Genomic DNA, 12,791 nt, shown 5'->3' with positions numbered 1-12,791 from the left:
CTGGTTTCAACCACCGTGACGGCACCCAGCGCACACGTGAGTCTGGGTGCTCTGATGATTGTACTGCAGCATACCCTCTTCCCTGTGTCACCAAGCGCCACCCTCCTTCCCACTTTCCTGTTGGGTCTCAACTAGTGCTGCTTGTAATCTGTTTGTCCAAGCTTCCTTCTAAATCAAAAAAAAATGGGAGTCAAAATCATACTGCAAAACTGTCGCGAATCCCAGGGAGTCAGTGAACCTGAAAAAAAAAACCACGTCTAACAGAGAGCCTGTCATGGGATGTCCTAAGCCGTATTCATCCACGGTCTTCTTCACTTGTTGCAAAAGCTTGCTATCTAACGGAGACCACTCCACCCCCACACCACCTGGACCAGCTCGGACTGGGCAAACTAAAGGGGGTCCTTCAAAACGTATGCCGTCCATAACACATTCCTTTGCTACAATTTTCCAGTCTGGCAACGTGATCTTCGGTGAATCGGGAACTCCTTTCTGTTCCCCAGCTGCTTGTAGCAGCTGCCGCTGTTGCTTCACCTGCTCCTGTATCTCCTCTACTACTCGCTGCAACATCTGCAGCGGATCTGTAGCTGGGTCGGACACAGGTATTAAAGACATAGGCGTTGCCGTTTCACTGGCTGCTGCCGACTGCGCCTTACAGTCGGAGATAGCCTTTTGTTTTATCGCTGCGTGCGGCGGACGACAGCGGTGTCCGCCCACCAGTTGCCACGCCTCCTCTAACCGTTGAGCCGACCCCTCGATTGAGTCCGGACCACTCTCTTCCTCTTCCGCTACGCGCGTAAGAGGGGGTGTCCTGACTTTCCTTCCTCCTTCCTTTGGCCGTGCTCCGCCTCTCCCGACCTCCGGAGAGACATCCGGGGAGAAGGCGGATGTCGGCGCCATCTTAGGGTGAGCTTGTGGCGCGGTTCGCAAAACACGTCCCGGCACCCAATCCTCCGGATCATACAGGGGAACCGCTCCCTCCTCTACCTGCTCCTTTTCTGATCCCTCCATCACAGCCCTCTCCGCCTCCTCTAGTCTCTGCCTCTCCTTCTCCCGTCTCCTTTGCTCAGCCACGGGTTCCTCTGCCTCCTGAATTAACTGTCGCTCTTTCTCCCGCTCCTCCTCTCTCGCCCGTTCACGCTCCCGTTCAAACTCCTCCCAAGGGTATCCCGGTGGTTCGGCCGGTGCCGACGGCTGCACTGGGAGCACCAGAGGCGTCTGCTCCGCTACCTCCGTCAGCCCTTCTGTCCGTGCCCCCCCATCCGCCTGCACGCCCCGCTCCGCCTGCGCGTGCATCAATCTCTTTGCTTCCTTCCATGTTAAGCCCTCCTCCCGCACTTTCCTGAAAATCGCCCTAATCCGCCCCCACGTCTTTAACTCCGGACCATGCTGCGTCGCCATAGCCCGTTCCGCTAAAGCCGCGGTGCATTTCGGCCAGCACTCAGGAGACAATATGTCCCCCGGGCGCTCTATCGCTTCCTCTTTCAGGAGCCGCTCTAGGCAAGCTTTCGCTTCTTTTTGTCCCATAGGGATTTTTACCTCTCTAGAGCACGAGTCCAACACCTTCAGGACTCCTTCCATGCCTGGCCAGGCCTTCGATTACGCCCCGCGTAATCCGCCGATGTCCAATCACGTCAGGGTCACCACTTGTAGACATTCGTCTGATCACCCCGTGGGACTCGGCACAGGGTCCACCATACCCTGGGCCACAGAGCACTGACACCAATATGAGGATGCTGCAAATGGCGTTTATTCAACTGCGTCACGCCCTTATATACTGCCTGTCGGTCATCCCGCCTCCCTTAACCCTTCTCTTTCCGTACATCGCGAGATCTTCCGAGCGCCAATCCCTACAGCCGCAAAGAAGACTATTGGTATCCTGGACTGCATTAGGAGGAGTGTTGCCAGCAGGTCAAGGGAGGTTATCCTTCCCCTCGACTCAGCACTGGTGAGGCCACACCTGGAGTGCTGGGATCCCCAGTACAAAAGAGATATAGGCATACTGGAGAGAGTCCAGCAAAGGGTCGCAAAGACGCTGAAGGAACTGGAGCGTCTCTTATATGAGGAAACACTGACAGAGCTGGGACTGTTTAGAGGAGAGAAGGCACAGGGGGATCTTATCAGTGAGTATGAACACCTGGAAGAAGGGTAAAAGAAGACAGAGCCAGGCTCTTTTCAGTGGCGTCCAGTGACAGGACAAGAGAGAAAGGCCACAAACTGAAACAGGTTCCCTCTGAAGAACAGAAAACACTTTCTTACTGTGAGAGTGACCAAGCACCAGCACAGGTTGCCCAGGGAGGTTGTGGAGTCTCCATCCTTGAAGATACTCAAAAGCTGTCTAGACATAGTCTAGGACAACTGGCTCTCGGTGGCCCTGCTTGAGCAGGGGGTTTGGACCAGATGACTTCCACAGTTCCCTTCTGACCGCAGGCATCCTGTGATTTGTGATTTTAAATTCCCAATGAATTCAATGGAAGCAAAGTTATACCAACTCCCAAGCACTTAAAAAAAAAAAAAAAAATCTCTGTGTACTAATCACTTGGGCATTGGTATTCTGATTTCAGTTCTCAGGTTATCAAGGCTGTGCCTGTACTAATGACGAAAATATAACTAATCAGTAACCTGAAGAAAATGCAGAGTTCATGACTTTTATACCAAACACAAGGTTGATGACCGGTGGTTCTCCATGTTCTTGGAATTTCATGCTTGGACAGTGAGCTACACGCTCACCCGGGCACACACACTTGGCTAGCAAACATTTATCTGCCTCTGTACTGTACTGAGGATTCATTAGCAAGCGCTGGGGAAGAGAACAAAACCAGTCACCAACTGCAAGAAAAACCTACCCTTCACTGGGAAAGAGGTTTATGGACTAGTACAAGCGTCTCTGACAGGAAATTTTTGCAGGAGGACAGAGATCCAGAGTCCACATATTCTCTTTTCTCTTCTGTAGCAAATACTTGGCTAAATAGAGATGGACTGGAGCAGCTGCACTTCCATTGGTTTAGTGTTCATCCTGGCTTTTCTATCCATATTGAAAATGAGAGGTTTCTGGAATAACCACCGGGGAAAGAATTTTCCCCCAGGACCAAGAGCATTACCTATCATTGGAAATCTGCACCTCTTTGATTTGAAAAGACCCTACAGGACTTATCTACAGGTAGTCATTATCTTTTCTATTTGCCCCATAATTGCACATATCACCAAGCCCCATAGTCCAAGGTGTCAGAGAGTTTCTCCTATTGCACTCAACATGTTTCATCCACAGACAATCCTTAGCAAGGAGCAGGAGACTGTTATTTGAGCAGAAAACTTTGAATGTAGCGAGATTTGTTCTTTACTGTAATACTGTCTCTGTGCAACTTCATGCATTAGGTTTCAGCCTTCAACAGCTCTTAAACTAATAATAAGTGCTCTCCTAATTTCTGTGGTAATTTTGAGGAAAAGGTAACTGAATAAGGAGTGATTTTGCTATGTGGTCTAACTCCCTCCACCTTCCACTGATGTGACTGTAGCTTCCTGCCTTCACTGATTTAGCAACCCTTCGCATCTCTCTTTCCTCCTTTCTTCCCCAAAAGCTGAAGACAGCTATATACTCTTAATATTCAGGGCCAACAGTTGCCAGAATAAACAGCAAAGATCTAAGCAAATCAAAGTAATAAATCCTCCGGTTTTCCTCTAGTGCTTTCTTTACCTAGTTTATTGTAGGATTTTCCTGATTTTGACTCGAAGACTTCTGCGAGCCTTAGAGTTTTTTCTACTTAGACTTTGAAATTGCATATCCTCATTGCTGCTGATTTTTAAAAAGGGTATTTGCACCTCCATATCTGTATGTATGTTACATCCACAAATCAAAAGACTGCTCAGATGGAATGTCTGGAAAATCACCTTAGCTATCCAATGCAGCCTAATTGTGTTGCCAAAAGCAAGCTGCATCTCTTTTCAGGCCAACAGAAGCAACGTGTCTCTGCTGTAATTCAGTGATTCCGTTCTAATGGAGGAGGTTGGTTCTCTGGCTCGAGCTTAGTTCAATATTCACACATACTTAGTGTGTAAATGCAACTGGAGACCATTTGCTCATCCTGAGCATCACGATTGCAAGCACTGGAGAGTCCTTACTGGAGAACACCCTTTGAAAGATCATATTCTGCCACAGCGACAGCAGTCTGGGATAACAGCATCACCATCAAAGTAGCTACTCTTAATTCAGACGCATGTCACCGCTGCTGCGTTATTTCATATAGTTGGCTGGACTTGCTTACCAGTTGCTGAACATTTTGCATAATGATGCTAAATAGTTGTCTTCGGTTTCTTTGTGCAAACACACTAGAAAATAAGTGCGGTCAGGAAAACCCCTTCCTACTCCCGGTCAGGAGAATCAAGAACATTGAGTTATATGAAAATAACTCTGCCTGTACAAGCTAAAAAGGTACCAGCTTAGGCCAAAGATTGTGTCTGAGAGAGATTCATGGTGGATGTAGTCATATATAAAAACTGAGAATTTACTTAATACTAGATCCAGACCCAGAAACACACTGGGTTTTTTATACAATAACGGTAGCAAAGGTTTAAACAGGTTTAGCCTGTAGACAAAAGAAACACAATAACATAGAGATCAGTGTGAAAACATGAGTCAAAAATTGAATTTACAGGGATTCCTGAGGGAAGGCAGAGCTGTCAGCACAATCCTTGACTGACTTGGGGTTTCAGCTCTTAACACTTCTGCTCGGTTTAACGCAATGGGACTCCACTCCTGACTGTGCCATTTAGTCATTAGCCATCATAATGTCTGGCAGGTTCATGTTATTTAAATCAATTCTCTTTCTCTATACTTAGGAAAACATTTAACGTTTTAGTAACTTAGAGGCAGGACAGGAAAATAAGCAGCACTGAAAGGGTGGTGAATTTCTTTGTAAGGTATAAAAGCTGTGAACCACTGTTATCTTCTTCTGACAGCTGTCAAAATTATATGGTCCAGTCTTCAGTGTTCAGATGGGGCTAAGGAAAATCGTAGTGATTTCTGGGTATGAGACAGTGAAGGAAGCTCTCGTAAACCAGGCAGATGCGTTTGCAGAAAGACCTAAAATCCCAATCTTTCATGATTTGACTGGAGGATATGGTAAGTTTGTTTTATTTCTCCTTATCAGCTATTCGGCAAGTTTTTTCCTACAGACAGAGCAGAAGCTGCCACATCATTTTGAATCAGAGACCTGTCATGGTTTAACCCCAGCCAGCAACTAAGCACCACGCAGCCGCTCACTCACCATCACCCAGTGGGATGGGGGAGAAAATCGGAAAAAAGTAAAACTCTTGGGTTGAGATTGGAACAGCTTAATAGAACAGAAAGGAAGAAACTAATAATGATAGTAATAGCAATAATACCATGACAATAATACATTATTGTCATATACAAGTGGAATTACAAAACAAGTGATGCACAATGCAATTGCTCACCACTTGCTGACTGATGCCCAGTTAGTTCCTGAGGGGTGATTCGCCCCAGCTCCACTCCCCCCAGTTTATATACTGGACATGACGTCCCATGGTATGGAATACCCCTCTGGCCAGTTTGGGTCAGCTGTCCTGGCTGTGTCCTATGCCATCTTCTTGTGCCCCTCCAGCCTTCTCGCTGGCTGGGCAGGAGAAGCTGAAAAATCCTGGACTTAGTCTAAACACTACTGAGCAACAACTGAAAACATCAGTGTGTTATCAACATTCTTCTCATACTGAACCCAAACCACAGCACTGTACCAGCTACTAGGAAGAAAATCAACTCTATCCCAGCCGAAACCAGGATAGACCATACAAGGCATTGGAAATAGGAAGCAATTTCATTGACTTCAGTGCATTTATTCAAATTTGAAAGTACTGACAGTGACAACAAAACAACCATAACTCTAACAATAACAACAGCAACAGATAACTGATAGTGTCACATTTTCAGGCTCTAGAACAGGGGCATGCATGCCAGGGAAGGCAATTGTAGCTCCTGTGGTACGGTTCTGGATTTCTGGTGTTTTGAGCTTATCATAGAACATCCTTTTCCTGAAATTACTATTATACCGATGCTTCTCATTTCAAGTGGTGAATACTGCTTTTAAAATCTGAATGTGACAATGGAATGGAACACATACAGAATTGGGCATTTATTTTAATAAGGGAAATACTGTATACTGAGCTGGGTTCCGAATGAGAGTTTCACACCCAAACTTCATTCATGAAACTCATGAAAGTTTCATATTTACATCTCCAAAGACCCTAGGACAAATTCAGCAATAATTCTGTGAACATTTTAACAGTTGCATCTTTTGATCACTTTATTGCCTGTAAACTTTCTTTACATCTTATTTTTTCTCCTTGAAAAGAATATAACTGAAGACGTTAGTTACATGGTGTAACAATTTCAGTGAAAAACCAATTGAGGAGGTTTTAAGATGCTACCTAAATTTTAAAGATATTTGCGCCCAGTCAGGTTTCTCCTGCAATCATCAGAGACTTGAGTTCTCAGTTCAATTCTACTTCCAAAGTACCATGATCAGTGGTTTGAATTTCCAATGCCTTTTCTTTCACTGACAAGTGTCTCTCAGAGATATATATTCTTCTTAAGACTTGATTAAATACCTCTTAAATAGTTTACACTCCTTTTTCTGTGTGTGCAATAAACCTATGGTGAGGCCTGAAAATACTTAAGGGAAAGTTGGGTTTTTTCCCCAGCCAGATGTAATTTAGCTTGTTTTAAAAGTGACTGCTACTAAATATTTACAGTATTTTCCTACAAATTAGTTACTTAAAATCTTCTGCCACCTTGAAATGCTCTCTGTGTGTCAGGGATTGTTTTTGCTCATGGTGAAAACTGGAAGGTGATGCGAAGATTTACTCTCACAACCTTACGAGACTTTGGAATGGGAAAAAGGGACATTGAGGACCGCATTGTGGAGGAGTACGGGTATCTGGCAGACAGTATCATGGCACAAGAAGGTGCGTAGATGATTCATTCTTCAAACCTCTAAGGATTTGTTCAAGTACCCAGGTGCTTGCCAGTAACGTTCTCAAGTTCAGATCTTTTCAAGAAATGTACTTCAGGCTAAATCGATTTGATGATATTGGCTCCTCTGGCATTTTTGTGTCTTGGCATGATATTCTAGCATTGAATGATAATCAATAATAGCAATCAATCATAACAAATAAATAGCAATAATTAGTATTAAATTTACATTTCCAAATTACATCTTTTGCCACAATGTAATATATTCTTTTGTTCCTCGTATAGGAAAGCCCTTTGATGGTAGTAAAATGATTAACGCAGCAGTTGCTAACATAATTGTGACACTATTACTTGGAAAACGATTTGATTGCAAAGACTCCAGATTTGTGAGACTTATAGATTTGATCAAAGAAAACGTGAGGCTTGCTGGGAAACCTTTGGTTACGGTAATGATAAACATTTTTATGTTGCTTTTCTACTGGATGCTATAGGAACATAGTAATACTGGTAGTCAATTGTTTCTATTAAACAGAAAAATCTGAGGCTCTGAGATACAGTAGGTTTACAATCACTTTCTGGGACAAAACAAAGCTTGAGAGACAGTCTGGGAATCTTGAAGCTAACAATCAAACTCCCAGTCTTTCAAAAACATATTTAAGCTATAGCTTGAAGAGTGCTAAATCTGGACTGGAAAAAATCAGATCATGTAGTGCTCAGTATTCCCCCCCAAAATGCTTCACACACATAAAGTGAGCTGCCATAACAGTACCCTCTCAGAACACAGGGCAGGGAGAAGCTATAGAGTATGTGGTCTACCTGTACAAGGAGCCTTGATTCAAAATCTGTTTTCCCACACTTCTAGTACACTGAAATATCCCAATGAGTAATAAATACTCTCTGATCCTTGCATGCAATGCTGCCGCACAGCAGATTCACTTCTGTTCCTTTAGGCTTTGAAACAGAAAAAAAAAACCACCAAAAACTTAGAGGAAGAGCTGGCTGAAACAAAAAAAGAAGTTGCTGGACAACATTTCCATCTCCCTGGTTGCAAGTTGCAGGTGTTTCAGTCTGACATCTACACTACTCCTGCAAAATAGTAACTTGGGGCTGAGAGTTTTCCATGTATTCAGTGGTCTTTGATGGATTTTCTACCATGAACTCATCCAGTCACTTTTTCATGTTCTAAAGAACAAAATATTAATGTCAAGTCTTTGCCTTTATGTCTGCAAAATGGGCACAATATTATTAATTTGTTTCTGTAGTGTTTTCAGACCTCTGGCTGGTAAATTCTCTCTAATCCACTCTTGTAGATATACAACACCTTCCCACAACTTGGGTTCCTCCTAAGGGCTAACAAGATTCTTCTCCAACACAGAGATGAATTCCAAGCTTATCTAGAAGCTACTTTTATAGAACGTCTCAAAACCCTGGACAAAAATGATCAAAGAAATTTTATTGATGCTTTCCTGGTTAAACAGCAGGAGGTAACTGAATCATTTCTTATTTATTCCAACTTTTATGGTTATGTGAAGAAATTTACAATCTGCTTTCAGTCTGTATAATTATAGCTATATTTCTTTAGGGAATCTATCTTTGACAAAACACCAATAACGAACTGCTAGAGTTGAACAGATATTTCACCCTGTTACAGTTCCAAACCCTTTTAATCGGCAAACATTTATCCTTATTTATACTTTTCTTCAGACTGTATCAATATATTATTAACAAAGGCTGCATCTTTTTATCTGCTCACTCTGTTGTCCTAGCCCTTCTGGCTCTTTCAAAGCCATAATGCATTACAGAACAAAAGCACTACATGGGCTTTACTGGGATCCTTATTCGGGGTCTCTGCAATATCTGGGTTACTTTCTTCACAGAGAAAACAGCTGTCTTTCTTTGCAGCTGGCCCCAGTAAACGCAGAGATCATGCAAAACATAAAACCTATGCCAACACTATTCTCCAGGTACAAGCCCAAAGCTGCTCTTTGTCTTTCACACTTTTGTAAAATATAGGATTTATTTCTTAGTAAATGTTTAGCTACGTAAATTGCATTTTCACATGGAAAGCTTTACGTTTTCATCCTTTTATCTCAACCACTTCTTTCAGGAGAAATCCACTACCAATGGCTATTTCCATAATGACAACTTGCTAAGCTTGATAATCAATTTGTTTACTGCTGGCATTGAGACAATTTCCACCACACTAAACTGGGGCTTTCTGCTGATGCTAAAGTACCCTGAAATTCAGAGTAAGTGGTTTTATGACAGATGCTGTTACACTCTGTGCATTAGGAACTGAACAGGAACCTGGAGGGTCAACATATCTGCTAATACACTAAGTTACAAAAAGCCAAGATTTCCAACTAATTTTTATCTAGGTATCGCTGTGCCCTGTGGTTCAGGCCCAATGAGGGGCACACTAGTCAGCCTACCAGTAGATTATAAAGAGAGTTCATAGGGGCCAGGCCCTTTGCTCTGTAAAATCTCATTAATTAGAGAGAGCTGTCCTGTGTTGGCCGATGAAAATGTTCCAGGTTTCCCTCAGAAACAGGCTGTTGATAAACCAAAGGCCTGTGCAGATGGTAAATGGACTGTACTGAGGCTTTAAATACCTGAGAAGATTCAGGGAATTGTCTGACATCTCCATTCCAATTTATGGCACAGCGTTGTTAGGAGTCAAGTGAGGTTTTTGAGAAACCTTTTGGTCAGAGCAAGAAACTTTAGGCAGAAGAGAGGGCAGAAAAATACAAGTCTTTAGGTTTCTTGTTGGTAAAGAAATAAACAGTGTAGTTCTCTCCACCTCCCATTATTTCTGAAAGGAAAAAAAGATTTTGGCAGAATTTATGGTTTTCACGCAAGGTCTTTTATACTTTGCATCAGTAAAGGGCAGTATGTCTCAGGGATGACTGAGTCCTTGTCCCTTTCTTATAGTTGATTCTTTCCTCAGGAAAGGTCCAAGAAGAGATAGAGCAAGTGATAGGGTCAAACCCCCCACGGATCAATCATCGAACTCAGATGCCATATACAGATGCTGTCGTCCATGAAATTCAGAGGTTCGCTAATATCCTGCCATTGGATTTGCCTCATGAGACTACTGCAGATGTCACTCTCAAAGGCTATTTCATTCCCAAGGTGAGATGCCTACAGGATTGTTTCTTTTAACATTTCTTTTTTCTCAGACCTGGTTAATGTGCTAAACATGAACTCTCTAATGAAGTAAGTCCCATAACCGCAGTCAGAATAATCTCTTCCTCCAGGCCGACAATCTTGAAGTCTTATTGCCATTACTGCCACCATGATATTTGTCCACGGATTAATTCTAGTCTTACTTTGCAGGGAACCTACATCATCCCTTTATTGGCCTCTGTCCTGCAAGACAAATCGCAATGGGAGAAACCAGACATGTTCTATCCTGAGCACTTTCTTGACGCCAATGGAAAATTTGTGAAGAAAGATGCTTTCATGCCTTTTTCAGCAGGTGCCTTCTCTTTTCCATGTACTGCTGTTGCAAGTACAGATCTTAGACAAGAACTACTTGTACCAGTGGGGTTTTTTGTTACAGAAGCCTGGCTTCCACCCTGTCTTTTTCACGAGACCATTTCACAATCCATAGTTCACAAATTTCTCATCACCTCTGATAAGAGAGAGTACTCACAAATGTCTGCAAATTCTTCCAGCATCTGGATGTTATTGGTTTCCCAGTTAGCATTCAATGATTATAAACAAGAATTTGTAGTGCCTTCTTAAATATGAGGGAGGTTTTCAGCAAATTCCGTGATGGTTTGGATAACACATTTCTGCATTACAATCTGTAGCCCACAACTGTTCTATGGCCTGGGCTGCTTTGCCTGTGACTCTTACCATACCCAGCTGCGTTGACTATGACCACACACAAAGCACACAGGAAAGGGCTTCTGTGTCTTTCCTGGGGAACTATGTTTCATTTTTGCATATCCCTTCTAAAAAGTCGCAGATAATGTTGGTTGGGATCAAGACTTCATATACTGTGCCAACAAAGAGGAGTCGCCTTATACAAAACCCCAAATTCTGTGTAAAATCCAAGGAGAGAAAGAGGTTGCCTTTTGAGTCTTCCACAGAGCGTGATTTTCGCCTAAGCTTACACACCTGCACTGTTTGCCATTGCCCAATTAAGTTCCTATACATTAGTCTCTGGCTAACTTGTCTATCATATCCACAAAACCGCATTTTTTATAGACCTTGTGTATTTTTAATTCTGCATGATATTTGACACTCACCATCCGACATAAGGAAACCCATTCTTTTTTCGTAGAAGGACTTGCGATACTTCAATTCACAGGTCTTCTTTTTCAGATTTAAGTCGAGATGTCCTAGCTGAAAGCATATCCAGGGGGTGTCAGGTGTGGGCATTCCCTTGGAGGGCTTATTTCATAGCACAGACATGCAATAGCTCTTCATTTTCCACTTCTGTCATGCAAGGGAGTTAAAATCAAATCTTAGTTGAGGTTTTTGTTAGTTCTGGCCTTGAATCATCATGCTCTGATTAAGGCAGATTATAGATGCTGGATTTGACCAGGACTGAGAAAAAATTACATTCACAGCACTTTTGAAGAAAGGCTTATATTAGGGGCTCCACAGAATATATCCACCACCTTCTTCCTTAGTCCCACTCTACCCAGCATTTGTGAGTCTCCAAGGTCTTTTCTGACAAATTTTAATATAAAAAATTGCCTGTGACTAGACTAATAGAGCCAAAGTCTAGACTAAACCAGCCAAAGTTGGTCTGGGACCCAAAAATTGAACCGAGTAGAGGAAAAATCTGAAAATGAAGAAAAATACAAATTTTATTGAAAACTGGAATTCAGAAATTCAGATTGTATTTCCATACATTTCTCCCCAAATGCATGCATTTAGACAAAGGAAAAGAAAAAAATTACCAGGTGGCTTTGTTATCATACCTCTGAAGACCAAGCATCCTCTTTCTCAGATGATTCTTGTACTCAATAGACTTTTAAGAGCTACTGTATTCTTTATTTATAGCTAGGATATGACATTTCAAATGTTCTGGATTCCCGCTGATTTTCCTCAGAATAAGAGCTGCTCAGAGATTTTTGTTTCTTCCAACTATTGAAGAAGCAGCTCCCACTGACTCTTTATGGCATTTCTGCATTTTGTTTCAGGACGGAGGATCTGCGCTGGTGAGACTCTTGCAAAAATGGAGCTCTTCCTCTTCTTCACGAGTCTCCTGCAGAAGTTCACCTTCCACCCTCCCCCTGGAGTTTCTACCTCAGACGTGGACCTCAGCCCTGCTATTTCATTTAACATCAGCCCCAAACCCTATAAAATGTGTGCTGTAACACGTTCTTAGAGCTCTAATCAGCATCAGTTTGTTTAAAAAAGTGTTTAAATTCCTTTTTCATGATATCTGCCTTCTTAATTCGTTGTCCAAAATGATTCACAACATTACATCTTAATAAAGGTTTCCAGTACTTCTAAACCAAAATGGTGTTCTTTTTTTATTTATTTATTGGCGGAGGGCAGAAGTGGACCAGAAGTGTGGACTAATTGACGACTCATGGATGAATCTGGGCTAAATAATACAGATCCTCAACTTTCATATTTTTACTTGAGTTTTCATTTGGTAACGTGTGTTTGTTGAAAGCATATCCCCCAGAAATGCTCTCGAGTCCGGGTTTCTCCAAAGAGACATATGGACCACAAAGCTGTGCTTAGCTTGTAGTATCCTGCTTAAAGATAAGCCCTGCAGAGCCTCTGTAGGGATGTTGAGAGCTTCAGGTCTTCGGAAGAGAAGGGCTGTTGGGTCTTGGCA

The 12,791-nt window shown here is 42.7% G+C and overlaps 1 protein-coding gene across 1 annotated transcript; it reads left to right on the top strand.

Annotated features, from left to right (window-relative positions):
* Positions 1–2,731: 2,731 nt before the first annotated feature.
* Positions 2,732–12,464, top strand: LOC126046649 (cytochrome P450 2K6-like). Its single transcript, XM_049819341.1, has 9 exons — positions 2,732–3,157; positions 4,954–5,116; positions 6,826–6,975; positions 7,268–7,428; positions 8,293–8,466; positions 9,090–9,231; positions 9,930–10,114; positions 10,319–10,460; positions 12,142–12,464. Exons 1-9 carry the CDS (start codon positions 2,972–2,974, stop codon positions 12,327–12,329), a joined length of 1,491 nt encoding a protein of 496 aa, XP_049675298.1. The 5' UTR covers positions 2,732–2,971; the 3' UTR covers positions 12,330–12,464.
* Positions 12,465–12,791: the final 327 nt, after the last annotated feature.

The sequence above is a fragment of the Accipiter gentilis genome, chromosome 16 (assembly GCF_929443795.1).
Source record: "Accipiter gentilis chromosome 16, bAccGen1.1, whole genome shotgun sequence".
NCBI classification, from domain to species: domain Eukaryota; kingdom Metazoa; phylum Chordata; class Aves; order Accipitriformes; family Accipitridae; genus Astur; species Astur gentilis.
This window is presented reverse-complemented; position numbering and strand designations above follow the sequence as displayed.